Here is a 19,619-nt window from a genome sequence, read left to right on the forward strand (position 1 = left end):
GTGGCATTTACTATAAAGATCCTTCTGGATTCTCTGCATCTTATTAAAAAGCGGGTGAGTCTTTTGTTTTTTAGGTTGCGAATGTAGAATTTGCGGCTGAGATGGAAACACGGGCTTAATTGAAAGAGACATCATAATAGTCGTTTCTGTTTTCAACAGAAATGTCCTTGTAATTCTCAGAACCAGCCCGGGTAGAAGAGATGTGTTTACCAATGCGCTCTTTTAAGGTGACACTTTTATGCTTGACTTAACAGCTCACTTACTTTACATGAAGAGAACTTGGAGTAGAGAATCAATGATAAACAACAGGGTGAATGTGCTTTTCAAAAGTTCTCACAGGCTGTATCATACATCTGCTGTATACATTAAATGGAAGCATATGCTACATTTAGTTACTTACACGTTATTTCATAAATCTCTAAAATCAAATAAACACATTTTTGTCTTACGAGAAGTAGTCATTGTCATTTTATACGTTTCAAAAAATCTGAGAAAAATAGAAATAAAATTCGATTCCTTCTTGTCTTTGACAGCCGTACAAATGCAGAACTGTATGTGGTGCACATTACCACTGACATGCCTCCATAGTGGATCTTTGCTGAAAGCCCTTCTCATGCTGGTCCTGGCCCCTGTATTTTGAATTGATGGGGTTTCTTTGTGTTTCTGGAAAGGTTAGCAGTTAGCCATGCTGCTAGTTCCTTAATTCACAAAGCTAAAGCGAGTTATTCAGCCTCTATTTGCAGTTGTTGTTGACAACATTACAACATGACAATATACACAGGAGGAGATTACTTTTAATTTGATACATCCTAGGATTGACACATTTTGTTATAGCCTCCATGTTTGTGTGAGTCTCTAATGCACCATAAAGTCTATTTATCCTCACTGCCACAATGCATCAATGCGTTCTCCACCACTGTGCTGCTATTCCAGCAACCCAAAGTCTCTCACCATTTGATGGGCTTAAAACAGGCTGTGCTTTTTTCCATTTACCGGGTCAGCATGTGTTGGTGTTCAGCTGCTTCTGAATGCAAGAAACTGTGTCAAAGCTCAAGTGGCTTTATTGGCTGTTTCTTTAAGATACTCATTTTTATGAGTATCCTTCCGCTTGACTTTAGTTGAGAATGAAAGTCCAAATTTTACCTTTTTTTAATTTCTTACTTGGACAACTTAGCGATCCATGTTATCTTTTGTTAGCACGAGTGGCCTACAGCAAACACAGAATAGGACATAATTTACACTTCACAGCTGCTAACCCACACTCTGTGCAAAGACAACATTCATTCAGTCAGCCTCAATTTTTATCTTTATTTCTTTATTGAAAATAACAGTACCTTTTTACAGAATGTAGGCGAAGTCACGTATTTTGTCAGCTTTTTTAAAAAGCGCGCATATATATATATATATATATATATATATATATATATATATATATATATATATATATATATGTATGTGTGTGTGTGCGTGTGTGTGTGTATTGCCAAAAGCGCAAGTAAAGAACATCTGCCAATGCAGGATAATCAGAAAGGATGTACATACACACAGGGATACAAAGTGAAATGAAAGGTAGACTGTTTAAATACAGATGACATATTGGTTGAAGGGTTTCAAGACCAGACATAAGAATAAAAGGCAATATTGAGAAGTACAGAAAAGGAGACTGGATTTTTTCAGATAATGCCGCAGGTTCTTTGTGTGTATGTGTGTGAATGTGTGACACACTCCTTTCTCTAACACAGGGTGTGCTTCAGACATGTAGCCTGGGGAAATGGGGCCTTGTTGGGAGCACACACAGCAGGGCTCACCACAAACTGGCTTCTAATATACAGGGGTACAGCAGGCCTGATTAGACTGGCAAACACGGGGAGCAGAGAGAGAGAGGAGGACCTCTGTCTCTTCCTCTCTCTCTCCAACTCACACGCATCCCCACGCAAAAACACACAGCGGTACCTTCAAACCCCACCCCGTCGTCTTTCTGTACCCACTTGGTGGCCTAACAGATTATTGCAAATGCAGGTAAACATGACTCGTTCCTTAGATGACTACGCTGCTTTGATTTGTGCTTGTTTTCATGCGCTGCTCTTCATCTGCAGGTTTAATGTTTTTGATAGGCTGTAGACAACTTGGTAGATTTAAGTGCTAAAACTCAAATGTAAAGAATATTTTCAACTGGGATTGACATTTCTTTTATTTTCCTTGAAAGACAGTGAACCTCTCACCACATTTCCATTCAGTAGCTCTCCTGGAGCTTCCAGTTATATAACACAGTCTTCCTCGGCAGATGGATTTGTACTTAAACATGTGATGGAATAGTGGATGTTCAAAAGTCCTCTTCTGAGTACCTCACTTTCCCTGTTTCTGTTTACCAGTTTCAAATCTGGATAGAGTGTACATGTCCAGACATTTATGATCTTTTTGTATAAAATGACTTTTTGAACATACTGAAAATGCATCCTTTGGTCAGATGAGGTAAAAGTATATATCTTGGCAGTAGCGACACTGCTTATGTTTGGAGAAAGAAAGAGGTCTACAAGCCAAAGAACACTTTCTCCACCGTTAATTAAACATGGTGGTGGAAGGATTATGCTGTGGAATGCTTCACTGCATCTAGAACTGGGAATTTTGACAATTCTTCCAGATGTTTGTAATGTCAGATGCTGATGTTGGACCAGAAGGCCTGGTTTGCAGTCTCTGCTATGAATCATCCCAAAGGTGTTCTATCGGGTTGAGGTCAGAATTCTGTTCTTCCACACCAAGTTTACTCATCCATGTCTTCATGGACCTTGCTTTGTGCACTAGCCTGCACTCATGATGGAACAGAAAGGGACAACACCAAACTGTTCTCACAAAGTTGGAAGCATGAAATTATCCAGAATATGCTGAAGCAGTAAGAGTTCCTTTCATTGGAACTAAGAGGCCAAACCCAACATCTGAAAACAACCCCACACCATAATCCCCCCTCCACCAAACTTTACACTTTACACAGTACTTGTCACAATGCAGACAAGTACCGTTCTCCTGGCAACTGCCACACATCTCCACTTCTATTGAGTCCAATGGTGGCCAATGGTGATTACAGCACTGCATCTGCCGAATTATATCGTGCTTGCAGATGTAAGGCTTGAGCTGCTCAATCATGGAAACCCATTCCATGAAGTTCTCTACACACTGTTGTTGAGCTAATTTCTAGGGACCATGGAATTTGGATGTCTGTAGTGATTGACTCAGCAGAAAGTTGGTGACCTCTGAGTACTACCACTCTATTATTTTAGGAGGGCTATCACTTTGTGGCTGAGTTGCTGTCATTCCCATTGAAAGTTGTCCGTGGAATATTTAGTAGCAAGGAAATATCACAAAGTGGCTATCATGGTACCATGCTCCTGAAATTTACCCATTCTTTTACAAATACTTGAAGAAGCAGTCTACATACTTAGGTGCTTGATTTTATATTTATGTAGGCATGGAAGTGATTAAAACACCTGACTTCAATGATTTGAATAGGTGAGTGAATACTTTTAACAATATAGTGAATAATAATAATTCTGCTTTATTTATATATGACCAAATATAGCACTAGCAAGGAATAAGTAAAGGATTGTATTATGAATAGTAGATTGATGTTGTGATAACACAGTTACAATATCACATACCATACCTGTGGTAGACAGTTGAAGCAATGAAAAAAAGTTAAAAGTAGAGATCAAATGGTTGATGTAAAAGTAATTAAATGTAATGAAGGGATTTTCCAAATAGTTAGCTAAGGTTAAATATTTAATTAGAAAAAAGTTGCAATAGTTGTCATTAAAATGTTGAAATCATAAGCTTAATTCATAGAATAACTGCTGAAAACACAGTGCAAAAGTGTAATGAAAAACTATTTAATACAGTTAGATAAATGCCTGCCAGGTGGGCGTGTCCACTACATTGTCCCAGTAGATCTGACATCATGTGAAAACTGTGGTTTAAAACAATATATATCAACAAGGTCATTTTTTCTGTTAAAAACTAGGACTAGTATTACACATTTTATAATTGGTTAAAATAATCATAATTTAAACATAGGTTGTGATGATTAAGGGGTTCAGGGCTATGGATATGTGGGAAAATACAACAACAACAACAACAACAGAAAACCCCAAAGAAATAATAATAAATGTAAAAAAAAAAGAGTACCACATACTGTATGTGTTTTTCACTTTAAGACAAGACATTTTTTGTGCTTTTTGAAAGTGCTCTACCTTTTGTTGTGTTCTGTTATCTGATCAAAAATGTACTGGCACCTTATTCCCTTGCTTAGATCCACAGGTCATAAAGCAGATTCCACTAAAGCTGCCACGTGCCTCACCTTCATGTTTAAGTCATCATGCTCTCCGCTCGCCTCTGATTCTCCATTTTGGGCTTTTCGTTGGTGATCCAGCATGGTGCAGTGCAGGAAAAAGTGTGTGTGTGTGTGTGTGTGTGTGTGTGTGTGTGTGTGTGTGTGTGTGTGTGTTGGGGTGAGGTGGGGGGTTGGTGATGACTCCACTCACTGGCCGTCCTGTAAATCGCTCTTTTATGGCCCTCATAATGATCCCCCAGCCAGCAATCTCGATTCCGTCGCACTGCAGATAGGAACCGCTGCTTCTGGCAGTCAACATGAGGGTGCTCAAGATGGCTGGAGGAGGTAGCGGGAGACTGGAAAGCACACACTGTGTGACTACACACTGGCACACACTTACATATGTTCACATTCATAAAAATGCATGCCTTTTCACACCCCATCTACCTTAATCCCAACTTCCTGTGTAAAGGTCATAGAAAGTGCCGAAGGATGGTGTTTTGACCTCACTCAAAGTTGGTGAGCTCCAACAGCGTGCAATTGTGTAACATCATCAGAGACAGACTTCCTCATGCAGACCAATAGTGCCTTGATAGTTTTAGGCTTTTACATGATTTTGGAATATACCAACATTGAACTGCTGACAGCAACGGTTAGCTTAGAATTTCCAAAAGTAATCTCAAAACCCATAATTACTTTGTCATATCCACTGAACTTGATTTTACACAAGAGAACGCACAGATGTAGTTTGCTTTAACAAAAGACTTTATATGATCTGTTTTGCCAAAAACACTGCAAAATGTTAGACTGAAATTTCTAACATTTGATTTCTACAAAAGTGTTTATTTAAACAATATGAAATGTGGTTTAAAGCCAAGAAGCCAGGCAAAGAAAATATACGAAAAATTAAATGCAAATGAAATATAATGAATGCAAATGGATGGGTTTTACAAAGCTGTTGTTGTCTAGATATAGATCTCACCATATACATAAACAATTTGTTTCTAGATTTCATTATCACTTTAGCTCAACAAAGTCTGTTGTATAACAGTTTAATGAACTTTACTGTTTGCGAATCCTAATTAGAGTCAGTGTCATTAAACATGACATGCAAACAGCAGGAAGAACAGATAAATGAAACGTCTCAATCTATAGCTTGCATCATCAGCTATAAAAACTGTACAGTTAAAGATGTCTCTCTGTTTTCTTTTTTAACATGCAAGTGAGCTTTTTATTACTCATTCACTACAAATGTCACTGAAAATTACAGCACATGGCATGAATAGTAAAACAAAACATGTCACATTCGGAACAACAATTCAGATGAAATGTAATTACTGTACAAGTTGGCAAGTTTGTTTTTTGTTTGTTTCACCTGTATTTATTAAAACATACCGTTTGTGCTGCCGTCTGCACTCTCATGGACATTTTCACCTTTCTGCACTCCTTCCTGACTGAAGACATGTAAATCTATTATATTCTATTATATTACTAAAAACAAAATTAACTACTATCTGACAGTGGCAAGGACATTTTCAAACCACTAATTTAAGAAAAGAAGCAATAAAACATTATGAAAACACTCTCATTGCACATAAAACTGTAGCAATGAAAAGTGCATAAAGTATCGAAAATAAAAAGAATTATTCTGCAGAAAAATATTCCCCCAAATTAACAGAGGTCTCTGAAAAAGCTCTTCATGAGGCCTTGGATATATTAAAACAAATTAATAATTTCTGTTCAACTTCCCTGTTTTATTAGTTTTATTTATCATGACATATGTTGGCCAAGGTGGTTAAGCAAGACGAAACTGATCTGTTACAATGATAAATAACTGAGTGCTTGCTCTGTTTCCACACCATTTTGTTTCCAGACCACTTTGTACACAGTACAAAGTGGTAGTACCACTTTGTGGTCTGCATTTGTACTGTTCTGCCTTGCTTGCCTGCTATCAGTTTACCAAAGAGACCAAAGGTTTATCCACAATGCTCATGCGCAAAACCACCAGAAAAAAGCTTCTGGCCTCTTAGCTTGCTCACCCCGGTCATTGTGAACAGGAGATGGAGACAGCTACTACATTCTTTTGAGTACAAAACAGCGGAGCTTTCAATAATAATAGCCAGCTGCAGTCACAAGATTACAGTAATTTTAATGATGGATGCAAACAGGTTAGGAGCTTTATGAGATGAAAGGCTGTGATACGTTTTAATGTCTGTTAAAACATTATGTCTGTTTTTAGATCTGATAAGGCAAGCATTGCCTGCTTTCCTTTTCCTGATGGAACACCGCTTATAGTTTTGGGTACTGACACTATTTTTTTTTTTTTAGCTCCTTACAAAAGCATAATCACATTCTAGTTGTTATTAAAGTATTCACCAATAGAAAGAGATCAAAATCAAATATTTCTCTCATGTTATCGTGTTAAGGTTATTTGAAGAAATAGCTTGATGCAAAGTGATTTAAATTTCTTGTCTTGGACATGCAAGAAATTCAGCTGTCATCTGGTTAACACTTTTAAGTGGCGTGCTCGCTTTGTTTTTAGCTTGCCTACTGTTATCACTTCTTTCAATTTGCCTGTTTATTTACCAGCCACTAAAGGTGTTGTGTACTCTCTAGCTCTTGCCACAATGCTCCTGAGGCTTTAAGCCCCGTAAGGCCAGATCTCCTTGACAGCACTGTGCTAATAGATGCAGTCAAGTATTTTTTTCTGTGTCTGATGTTTACAAATCACACGGGCATGTCTAATAAGACAAGGAAAGTATCAGTTTGCTGACACTTGTGGGCTAATATGTCATTTGCGTTATCTTTGAGTAGATATCGGAGCTTAGTAAAAATATGAGTTTAAATAAACTCAGAAAATTGTCAAAATTAATCAGATTGTGTAATAAAAATAACACTACATCTAAGACTAAATAAACCTCTCTCTCTCCCCCACCTGGATTCTTCTCCAAACCAACTCAAGCAGATACCAGACAAAAAATGCAGCATCTCTCCAGTGTGCACGTGACCGTCCTGTTTAATATTCCTGGCACGTAGGCTGAGGGAGCAGTATTAAATTGGGATCAGGGAGATTAGAGTATAATATAGTTCACTATTAAAGGCTAGAAATGAGAGCCATGGGTTAGAGCCTGAGTAGGGTCCATACCGCCACAATTCCCTACCATAATTTTAAAAGTGCTCAAAGCATTCAGTTAGAGTAGAAAAGCACTACATAAGTTCCTGTCGATTTACCGTTTATAGTCTATAGAATGAAAGTGAAAAATAATAGCAATAAATATTAAGCAAAGAACCAGCCAAGGAATTGTAAAAGTCAAATAGACAATCAGAAAAACAAGTCATATTTATTAATAAGATAGTATGAAACCAAAAGTTGTTTCATCTTCTGTGTGTGTGTGTGTGTGTGTGTGTGTGTGTGTGTGTGTGTGTGTGTGTGTGTGTGTGTGTGTGTGTGTGTAAACATTAGTAAAACTGAAGAACTTGTAATCTACACTGCGACTACTGTGTATTTGTGCACAGTATTGCACAGCACAGCTTTGTCTGTGAATGTGTTGCAGTGCTGCGTTTAAGGTTTTTCTTTTGGCAGTGTTGTATTGCTAGTGATGTATGAATGCCTCTGCCTTGCTAATGAGCAAAACAAATCCTGTTTTTCTTTGCCTTTCTGACTTTACTACTGGAACATGCTCAGCAAGGAGTAGCATCACTCCCAGATCTGTCATCCAGTTTCCAAGGCAAATGAAATGCAACAAAAGTGCAGTCTTCGAATCAGGCTGGACATTCTCATCAAAACTCGTGGGTTAGCTTGCTATCCAGTTAACTGGAACTGTAGAATCTTTATATAAAGAAGCTTTGTGTTTGACTGCATTTGTTCTCACTCACTGAACTAAAATCCTATCAACTTGGCTGTAGCTCAGGAGGTAGAGCAGGTCATCTACTGATTGGAAGGTTTGTGGTTTGATCCTGGTCTCCACGCCAAGTATACTTGGGCAAGTTATTAACCCCAAGTTGCTCTCCAATGCAGCCATCAGAGTGTGAATGTTAGCTGGGAAGTACTGAAAAGCACTTAAGAAAGTGCTTTTGTGAAGGGGTGTGAATGTAGCATGTTGTATAAAGGGCTTTGAGTGCTATGGAAGAGTAGAAAAGCGATATGTAAGAATCAGTTCATTTATTGTTTGAAAGGTTCACAGTGTTCACCAGAAACAGTCACCTTGTTTTGAGATTTACAGTTACAGCCACTTAAAATAGTTGCCTCATCCCTGACAGGACCATGATGGATGCCTAGTGGAATCCTGATCGATTGCCGGCTGATAGATGACACTCCTGTGACATGGACCATGCAACCATGAGTAGTAACGCCCCTAAGCAGCATTTAGGAATACTAGTGGTAATGTCTTGTGTATCCACCAGGGGGACCAGCCTGGAGGTGTATTCAGTTGAAGGCTTGCTTCACACTTGCACTCCAGTTACACAATAATGTGTATATATGCGTGTGTTTCTGCCAGAAATATGTGCCATTTTGTTCTAAAAACATCAGTGATCACTGTCGTTCTCTCTCGGTTTTTATTGCCACTATTAATTTTAAAGCTCATTTTTTTAAACCTTACAATGTAACTACAGCCCAGCCCATGCAGCAGTAAATTAATGACTAACCTTGTATTGTGTCTGGATTATCTCATTTGTTCTGCTGAGTGAAGTTTGGTCCATTTACAGTATCCTACCATACAATTGCATTTGTCCCTAACCATCGGGAACCCTCGCGTTTACTTTTATTGAGTGGAAAAAAGTTAGCGTTCATCCTCCAGCTTCACTATGCTAATATGTGGGGCAGCCATGCTAACTATACTGTAGGTGTATAGCTAGCCACCGTGTACCACATCATTATATACCAGCTAGCTCAACTTCAGTAACCCTACAAACGTCCCTGCTGTTTAGTTTCCTGTCATCGTTTATGTCAGAAGTGATAGCAGAGCTGTACGTTTTAATTTTTTCAGAAATCCCTCAGTCAGAACATGGTGTGTTATGTTTAGGTGGAAAGTAGTGAGCTAACTTCTAACTCATAAATTTCACAAATTTTGTTTTCATGGATGCCTGGATTTTAAACTTAATTGTTACACCTGGTAGAGCAGCCACACTGATCACTTTATTAAAGATGAAAGAATTTAGACAGTTTGTAATTCTCAGTGATGCCGCAGTGTTCGTTTGACTTTCAGAGCTGAAGAGGAGTTTGGACCCAGAAATGGCTAATGACATCAGACTTACATACCTTTATCTTGGTATGTTCCACTAATCCATTCACTCAGATTTTCATGAAGAACAGTCCCATAATGTATTTTGTTGGTGAAACCGCAATCCTGAGTTCTATATTGAAAGTAAACAACAAACGACCACTAATTGACTCCAGAGGAACTCCATGTGGAGTGCCAGTTTTGTGTGATTCTCAATGGCAGATAGAAATACATTAAACATTTCCAGTATGAGGCTCCTTGGCTAAGGACACTGAATTCTAATTCTCAAGGGTTATTACTTTTCAACCAGTGATGGTTAAAAAACAAAACATTAACAACTTCACCTTTAAGGCCGAACGGTGTGTTTGTATATTTTTTCAGATTAAAACATAAATTAAATTGATCAGAATTTGCAAATTGTATTAGAACGGAGAGAAAATATTGAATACAGTCATTTTTACAATGATAGGAAAAGAAGGGAGAAAGTATAAAAGTAAACCAAAAGAAGCTAACACGGGAAGTATGATGGACTTATACAGACAGTGAATGAGTATAATTAAGTGCTTCTGTAAGTCATAGCAGTGAACCACTTTGCATATTAGCATCTCCTAAGTCAAATGCAACAATAACTAATCCCATTACTATTGTTTTACAACTTTATCTATAACTTTGCTGATGATGCTTAAAATGAAAACTTTTTGTAACTTGCATATCTGTTATAAAGTTTCCTGAGTAATTGCTTGTTGTGGTATGAATCAAGAAAATACTAAAAATAAAATATTAGATGTCTCCACCCAAATTTTGCCACTTGTCCCCAGAGGGACATCAACATTTACATCATTATGTGAAAGCTGATAGGATCTGTGATTGATATGTTTGCCTGTATGGTTTACAGTTGAATGGAATTAAAAAGTATACTGCATCAATTTTCATCATCATTGTGTCTTTATGAAACAAAACTTTATGCAATCAATATTAATTTAAAAGTTATACAGCCACATTCAGATTCTACATAAATGTGCTTAAATGTAAGAATGAAAGTTCTTCACTCCTAAATGTGGCTTTTAGCTCCAAGCAGTATTTATTATGCATGTAGTAAATACAAGACACCATCAATCAAATCAATGCCTTTTCGTATTTTAAAACAGTAAACGCATCACCATTCCCCCAAGCCTTCACATATATGTTGTACATTTAAAACCATGGAATATGAATATAAAATATGCCATGTGTAAGCAGCTTTCAGGATTGTATAATTAGCTACACAAAATTTTTGTTATAATCCATTTGTCTTCCCAAGTACCCCTGGAATCAAAGTGGGGCGAGTGGATGTGTTCAATAATGTAACATGTACTGTATACAGCAGCACACTATAGATCCTTGTACAGTATCCAAATGTCGTTCTCTGTGAAAGACAGAATGGAACAATTTAGATAACTCTCTGAAACCCTGTGCCGTTACTGGACCATATCCTGTCCACTATAAGTACTTCACAGAGCTACCACACTGTTAAAAGTAGGACAAGGGCATTAGGAGTCCTTGGAGTACAGCTTATATTACAATATGTTTTAAATTCTTGTCCCTATTGACAAGTCTAATGTGTGCGTATGTGGTATCGAGTGGCAAATTGTTCACAGTACCATTGGCTAATTGCCATTTGAGTTAGTTGGCCATGAGCCCAGGTCACACTGCTGCATACATCCTTTTTGGGGTACATTTTAACATGACCTGAGATGCCATATAATTACCGTTTAACAGTGTAAACCTGTAAACTTCATCAAAGAGCACATCGCAGAAAACTGTTGTGGCCATGCTGACTGTAGCTTAGAAGAGAGGTTTGCAGACTGTAAACAGGAGCAGATATTGATTCGCCAACCTTCCAATTGATAGAAGACCTGCTCTAAGTATCCTCCGGTAAGATACTGAACCCCAAGTTGGTCTCTGATGCATTCATAGTGTGAACGTTAGAAAACACATATGTGTGAATGATGTAAGTTGTATAAAGTGCTTTGAATGCTCACTATATAAGAACCAGACTATTTAGTCTTTTGTAGAACCAGTTACAGATAGAAATGGAGGCTGAAATAAACCAAGCATGAGTACTATCGCAATGATAGTAGTGATGTCCTCTGTTGAAGTGGAAGCTCTGCTTGGCTACGGTCAGGACAGACTTAGCTTTGACATCACTCTCGGGTTCTGCGCTTCTAGTTGCATTAGCGTTGTTTGTGCAGATTGCTAAATGCTTGCTCTTAGGGGGTCATGTGTTGGGTTGGGGGTTTCTCTGTATTATTGTATGGTCTTATAACAATATACAATATAACTAACCACTTAGCAATCTACAGTCTAATCAATCTAAAATGATTTTACAGACTATTCTTACACAGAAAATGAATCACCTGTCCCATTGCAAAATATAGAAGACATATAAATCGCTTTAGCTTTTGCAGATCAAAGTGAAATTTTAGTGATTGAACAGGTATTCTTCTACAACATAGGTGCTACCAACAGGAAAAAAAAATCTAAAAATCCATATTTGTTACTGATGGACATTAGAGAAAGACAAAACTCGTGACTGAAAAACTTTAGACTCTCCTACGCTCCCTGCAGAGGTCTGAGGGATCTTTTAGAAATTGTAATGTTAATTTCTGGAGACTTGATTGGTCTCTTCTTACCCGTTGATGATAAACTAAAGTGACTTCCATGTCTCCTTTAGACAGTAAGCTTTAATGTTTAAACGGTTACGGTGCTCCAATGTGCTGCCACCTCACCCTGGAGTAGCTATGAGCAAAGAAGCATGGGCATATCTTACTGAAAACTATTTTCCATTGGTGTGCCAAATTAATGCCTTACCTCTACTTGTTGCACACAGTTATCATTATGAAAACATTATTATTATGAAACATGAAAAACAATATGACGTTATGAAAAAGAACAATTTTCTAGTTGGGTTACACTTGGGCCCTATTCCAGGAAGTAGGATTAGCAAACAACACAGAGTTTGTTTGCCCAGGAGTTGCTGAGGGCAACTCCAGGTTTTCTGCTATAGAAAGACATTTAACTTCAATTTATGTCAGTTACTGAGGTAACAGACTCTACAAAAACCTACTGATTGTCAGATATTCTTTAAGTTTCTCTCGAACTCCTTCCCTCCTGCTGCACCTGAATTATTATGATAGCTGATTATTCATTTCCTCATTCATAATGTTGTTGTCAAAGCGTACAATGCAGCAAATTATTTTTTTAAAGTAATGTTTTATATGCAGCCTGTGCTGTGCTGTGACAACATTTCATGTTAAGTTTTTTTTTCTCAGATTGTGATTTAGTCATTAAATCTAACCCACACCTGGAAAGGTATGGTGTTCGAAATCCAGGGTACTGACTTCAACATAGTTCCAACTGAAAGCACCTAAATCAGTCTCCGTGGGTCAACCTAGAAATACACCCAGTATACACCCTCACACTGGTACTCAGTCAAAATCAAGTCAGAGCAAGACTTCCTGACTCTGAACACAGGCTGTATGAGGGATAACAAAAGAGTTTGAGATTATGGAGGAGCTGGCAGTAGTGCAATGTAAGAGATTATAACAGGGAGTGATTTATTTTATGGGGCTGAATTGGGACAAACTCGTAGGTGTTACAACTGATAGTTGTCCGCATTCTGACTGGAAAACGTCTTTATCAAGATGTAAGATAAAGTGACTGAAATTAACACAAATTGAATTTTTCAATTGTATTATGCAGGTACAAGTCGGTTCTAAAAGTAAACCATGCTGTTGGTGTTGTAACTAAAACAGTTATCTTCATCAGAGCAAAAGCAATTAATCACAGATAATTTGTTGCAGTTTGGAGGAATGTGAGAATGAGCACGGTGACCACACAGCTGTCATGTGGCTAAGCCTGGAGTAGCTAAAGTACAAGCAAAATAGCAGAAGCACTTTGTTTAAAGTTAAAGGTCTAAAATTTTGCAAGGTCCATTCCTGTTAAAAGGGAGTTTTTCCATTCCACTATAACCATATGTTTGCTCAAAGGGGGTTATTTATTTGTTGGGGGTTTCGCTTTATTATCATAGGATCTTTACCTTACAATATAAAGTGCCTTGTGGTGATTGTTGGTATGATTTGGCATTATATAGGTTAAATTGAGTTGAAATTTGATTGAATGATGGACTAAGTGAAGATTAGAGTTGTTTTTTTATGTAGTTAAGACATCCTTAACAACTAGAGTGGTAGAAAAGAGAGTCTCTTCAGCACTGACCTCACCTTCAAGCAATTATATTGATCTTTATAGAAAGATTCTGTTCACAGCAGAAAAGATAATATTAACAATTTTAGAAACTGACACCTACTGTGCCTCTTTATCTTTTTTCCTCAGGCATCCATTGTTTCCCCTGCTAGCATTGCTGTTTGAGAAATGTGAACAGGCCACACAGGGATCTGAATGCATCACGTCAGCCAGCTTTGATGTGGACATAGAAAACTTTGTGCACCAGCAGGAACGAGAACATAAACCCTTCTTTAGCGAAGATCCAGAATTGGACAACTTGGTAAGTCAACATATCACATGTGTTAAAGCATCAGTCATGAATCGGTGTCCTCTGAATTCAGACCTCAACATTACTGAAGCAGTGCATGAAGAAGAACTTTAGAACCTGGGGAACAATTCCTTAAGTACAAGAAAGTTAGCCAAAGACTGTGTCGAAAAATAAAGGTTGTCATTCCAAATATTAATTTTCAAGCTCACTATACTATTTGTACAGACTCTATTTTTGCCTTATACACTGTAAACGGTAAATGACCTGTATTTGTTTAGCACTTTACGTAGTCCCTAAGGACCCCAAAGTGCTTCACACCCATTCACTCACACATTCACACACTGGTGATGGCAAGCTACATTGTAGCCACAGCTGCCCTGGGGTGCACTGACAGAGGTGAGGCTGCCAGACACTGGCGCCAATGGGCCCTCTGACCACAACCAGTAGGCAACGGGTGAAATGTCTTGCCCAAGGACACAATGACTGAGACTACAAGACAAACTGCCAACTCTTGAGCCACGATCGCGGTGACTTTTATATTTTTATATTTTATATATATTTATAGCAGCACGGTGGCACGGTGGTTAGCACTGTTGCCACACAGCAAGAAGGTCCTGAGTTCAATTCCACCATCAGGCCTGGGTCTTTCTGTGTGGAGTTTGCATGTTCTCCCCGTGTTTGCGTGGGTTCCCTCCAGGTACTCTGGCTTCCTCCCACAGTCCAAAGACATGCAGCTTGTGGGGATAGGTCAATTGATTAATCCAAATTGCCCATAGGAGTGAATGTGAGTGCGAATGGTTGTCTGTCCCTGTGTGTTGGCCCTGCGACAGACTGGCGACCTGTCCAGGGTGTACCCCGCCTCTCGCCCTATGACAGCTGGGATAGGCTCCAGCTCCCCCCACGACCCTGAAAAGGAGAAGCGGAAGCAAATGGATGGATGGATATATTTATGTATATTACATTGCTGATCCAGCTGATGATCCAGATCCAATAGAATGTATGAAGTAGGCTGTTGGAGTATCTGATAAACTTTTCTCAGTTGATGTTGAACTTTTTAGATACAAATAAAGGTGTTATCCTGTTAAACTAACACAGTGTTTTAACATTGCAGACTAATGTTAAGGTTCTATTATTAGCCAGTTGCTAGCTGCTATTTTAATGATAACAGATGGCTACGGTTGCTATCAGGTAATTGCTAATAGTTGAAAAAGCTAACATTAGTGTATATGCTGGTCAAACTTTAATATTGTTCAAATGGGAGCTTTAGTGACCTCTCAAAATTTCTCACAAAGTGTTATTGTGAGAAACAGCTCCTAATGAGGGGAAGGTCAGTGTGCCTGCTGTGTGAAGTTGCGTGTCTGAAGATGGCACTGTTGGTACCGATGCTCTTTCAAATGAATATGTAACAGTAATTAATACGTAATGCAGTAATTTCTACTGTTTTTTTACCTTCTGAGTACAGTTTTTTTTATTATCCTTAATAAGTACATGAGCTATTTTACCTTTTTAGCCACAGCTGCCTTTTATATTTTTATATACAACTATAACTGCAGTAGCCCTAAGAGGTCATACACTGCATGTACTGCAACTTCAGGAAACACCAGCAAATGGAAAGATGCTCACAATAAAGGTTGAATAAAGAACAATGGAAGTAAAAAGAAAAAAAAACTCTTAAAAAAGTTCAGAAAACTCAACAGAGGTGATTTAAAGAAGAGAAAAATGAAAAACCTATAACAAACATACAGCTACAGTATTATATGAACCATGCGACAGAACACACATTAACTGGAACCTTTTCTCCCTCACACACCGAAGAGTCCTCCACTTCTTTTAAGAATTCTTTAGTTTGTCACTTCCACAGCTATTCTGTCTTGTTGTGTTTTGTATGCTTTTGTATGAATAGACTGTGAATATATTTTTGAATTCACCCTTTTCTTTTCCTTTTAAACAGAGTGCAGACTGATGCCATAACCAAGGTTATTTTTATTTAACTAAAACTAAACTAAAAACTTTTTATTTAACTCAAATAAAACTAGAACTAAATGAAATGATTTTGTGAAATATAAAAATAAAGAGAAAAAATTCTCTTTCTCTTTTTTTTTGTTAGTTTGGTAAAAATTGTATTACGGCTTGCCTGATGAGGCATTAATGGGTGTGTTAACTGAGACTTTGGATGTTTACAAGACTGAGTCAACAACCTTAAAAAAATGTATTCTAAGGCCTCTACTGATTTTTCTAAATCATACAATAAAATTTAAAGACTCAAACTAATACTAAAACTAATAAAAAACTTCACTAAAATTAAGTATTTTCAACCAATTACTGCCTGTCTTCCTACTGGCGGCCAACTTTTCTGTTCCTGAACCTCTTTTTTGTAACATAAATCTTAACAGATGTGGCTCTGTGTCTGCATTGAATCCCATTTTTGCTATTCCCAAGTATTCAGTCCTTTTTAAAGTAATTTTCCCATCTTCTCTGTGCACAACAGTTAGAAATAATTATAAATTACGAGAAGGAGGAAGCTGATAATCTTCTATGACAAAAGGGGGGGAGGAGTTGAAGCCAGACAGACACAAAGACACAGACAAGGAATTAGGAAAAAAGTGCACTCTTCTCATTACAGTACTTGCAGGCTGACAAGTGCTGAACAGTCAATTAACCCTGCATCTGTGTGTTTTATGAGGTAATGGGAATAGGCGTCTCTGCCAGAGGACACTAACTCTTCCATAGGGCAGTAATGCTACGCTGGGCCTGACTGGCTGCGATGAGGACAAGAGTTACTGGTCCCTTGATTAAGCAAGTGCAGTTTAATTAGCTGATTTATCTCCTCCTTGGCCAAGTGCTTTTCTGACCATTCTGTTGACCTTGGATGGCAACTTTGAAGGTGTGCCATCTTGTATCACACAGAGTGAAGAAAAGCCAGGCAGCTGATGATATATATATATTGTCAGTGATTCCTGTTGTCACTTCAGCCAAACCAACAAACCAAATTTCACTCAATGACAGATCATAACTTAGTAGAAAAACAACGCAAAACAAAAATCATGTTTCTCATTTCTTCTCAGTAGCTGTCAGCAGTTTATCCTTTAATAGGCTGTTCCTTAGCAACACAACTGCAACGAATTGGAGTTGTTAAATATTAGACACTGGTCTATTGAAAACTGTGTAAATGGCTTTCAAAGTCTTATACTTCTTATAGAACTTCTAAATATAATTATTTTCTTCACAAAGCATACAGTATTTCTACTTGCATAAATTAATATAACTATTTAAAAACAAAAATTTAGCTGGGTCGATATTATGAGTACCCTGAAAAACTAAGCACCAACCACCGTGCACTGCGCTGCAGTCATGCGCTTTAAATTTGTAATGCTGTAAAATCAAGTGAAACCCGAGGGTTATCTTCCAAATCATACACAGAAAAAAAACTTCAGCAAGGGTTTGAGCTGTCACCTGACAAGGAAAACAAAAAACAAACAAAATGAGTTCACAGTTGAGAAAATAGTTGCTCACAAAGGAAGAAATGGATATACAAAGTTATCACAGCATTTCCAAGTGCCAAGGATTGGAGTGAGATGTGTCATCAAGAAATTACAGACCAAACATGACAGAGTTAGCAAGTGAAATAATTTAAAGAGTCTGAAAAGACAAATAGTGAGATGTGTATAAAGACCCCAAAACAACTGCCAAGACACTGGTGAATGACTTAGCCAGGATATGTAATCTTAAAAGCACAGCCACTAGAACCCTGTATAGGAATGTACTGCAAAGTTGCAGACCAAGAAAAACTTAATCTTACAGCCAGCGTGCAGTATGCACTTTGATACTGGTGCATGTCTTGGTAAAATTAGAAGAGCATGAAGAACATGGCAGCTTGTTAACTAATCTAAATAGAACTAAACCTTGACAGCCTTAACACATACACTTCACTCACACACTACTGTGATGATGATGATGCTTAATGTAAAAACATTTGTAGTCCACAGACATTGAGTGGAAAGGCTTCAGATGTTTTTTTTAGTTTGTTTTACTGAATGTGATGCACTTCCCAAATGTTTATTGAGTCACTCAGGCCCCCGTGGGTCTTCCGTATTAAGGATTTTTTAATCTGTTACCTGGACTCTGTTTTAAAGACATTACCCAGCATTACGGATGGGTACCAGAAGTTAAATAATTACAACAAGAAACCAGAAGATTTGCATTTATTCCAAAATGTATTAATATATATACGGATCAGTGATGCAGGTCAGTCAGCAGTCTGCATCTGTAAATACCATTACCAATGATTTTTGATTTTGACATTAGACGTTACAGATCTTTGTAACATAAATTGCAATAAAACCAAATGCCAGCAATATCCATGAGACCAACATCAAACGTATTCTTCTGTTCATGGTTGTTAACCTGGTGTTTTAAAGGTAAGGTGTTCGCTAAAAGTCATCAGTGTTTTAGAAGGTGAATGTGATCTGTTTCATATTTTGTCTTTGCTGCTCTCAGATGGTAAAGGCCATTCAGGTGTTGCGAATCCACCTACTCGAACTAGAGAAGGTCAATGAGCTTTGTAAGGACTTCTGCAACCGTTACATCACTTGTCTCAAGACCAAGATGCACAGCGATAACCTCCTCCGTAATGACCTCGGAGGGCCCTATTCTCCGTCACACACCAGTCTCAGCATGCAGCAGGTCAGTGATGGACCCACCGTGGAGCTTAGAGTTCCTTAATGGTACCTAGCGTAATAATGCAATAATGTAGTGTTTCCCTTGATACGCCATTCATCAGCAGGTAAATTTTGCTGTTGGTTATCACACACAAGCAATAGCTTTCCCCCCCTTAGAGTTGCTCACCAGTGTCTCCCTCTGTTATCCCCCAGGAACTAATTCAGACCTCCTCTCCATCCATGACCTCTGTCTCCAGCTCTGTTAACCCTTCAGGGATTGTGGTGCCTGCTGGAGGGCTGCAACAGGGGAATGTCGCCATGACCACCATCAACTCTCAAGTGGTCTCGGGTAAGCGTGTCAATTCACATGAGCACTATAAAACAAAATTTGGCCTGACACTATCGACCTTTTTTTTCCATATGGCTCTATGACCCAATGTGTGAAGAAGAGGTGCTACAAAAATGTAAAACTCAGTGTAACTTATTCAGTAAACTACCACCTCTAAATAGGGTCTCCATAGATTTTGGGACAGTCAGTGACATACAGCTAATGATAAATAAATAAAATCGCATAGGTGGTTCTGTTGTTTTCTGCACACTTACCTGAGCCTTAGCCCAATCACTCTCAACACTTTCAAATAGTACTCCACATTTTCTCTCTCGTTCTGATCAGAGGAAATATTTGACACCAGCTATCCAAAGCACCATTTCCTGACTTTTAATAACTATCATATTCAAATGAATACTTTTCTTATTATTTGCATTGTGTTTATCAGTTTGACTTTGATCTTTTTTCTTTGCGTCATTTTGGGGTTATCATTATAAAGCATTTTCATATTATTAGTATAAAACTCAATTGTTTGTTGAGCATAATGACAAATAAAAAT

The 19,619-nt window shown here is 38.0% G+C and overlaps 1 protein-coding gene across 3 annotated transcripts in view; it reads left to right on the top strand.

The window, feature by feature from the left end:
* Positions 1 to 19,619, top strand: part of pknox2 (pbx/knotted 1 homeobox 2) — a 106,193-nt gene that overhangs the window by 72,130 nt on the left and 14,444 nt on the right. For all 3 annotated transcript variants that reach the window (XM_080867430.1, XM_080867429.1, XM_080867431.1), the window contains 3 exons: positions 13,915 to 14,086; positions 18,572 to 18,757; positions 18,946 to 19,081. In XM_080867430.1, the coding sequence (XP_080723556.1) occupies positions 13,915 to 14,086; positions 18,572 to 18,757; positions 18,946 to 19,081 (494 nt within the window). The remainder of the gene's footprint in view (positions 1 to 13,914; positions 14,087 to 18,571; positions 18,758 to 18,945; positions 19,082 to 19,619) is intronic.

The sequence above is a fragment of the Rhamphochromis sp. 'chilingali' genome, assembly GCF_963969265.1.
Source record: "Rhamphochromis sp. 'chilingali' genome assembly, chromosome: 19".
In the NCBI taxonomy this organism is placed as follows: Eukaryota; Metazoa; Chordata; class Actinopteri; order Cichliformes; family Cichlidae; genus Rhamphochromis; species Rhamphochromis sp. 'chilingali'.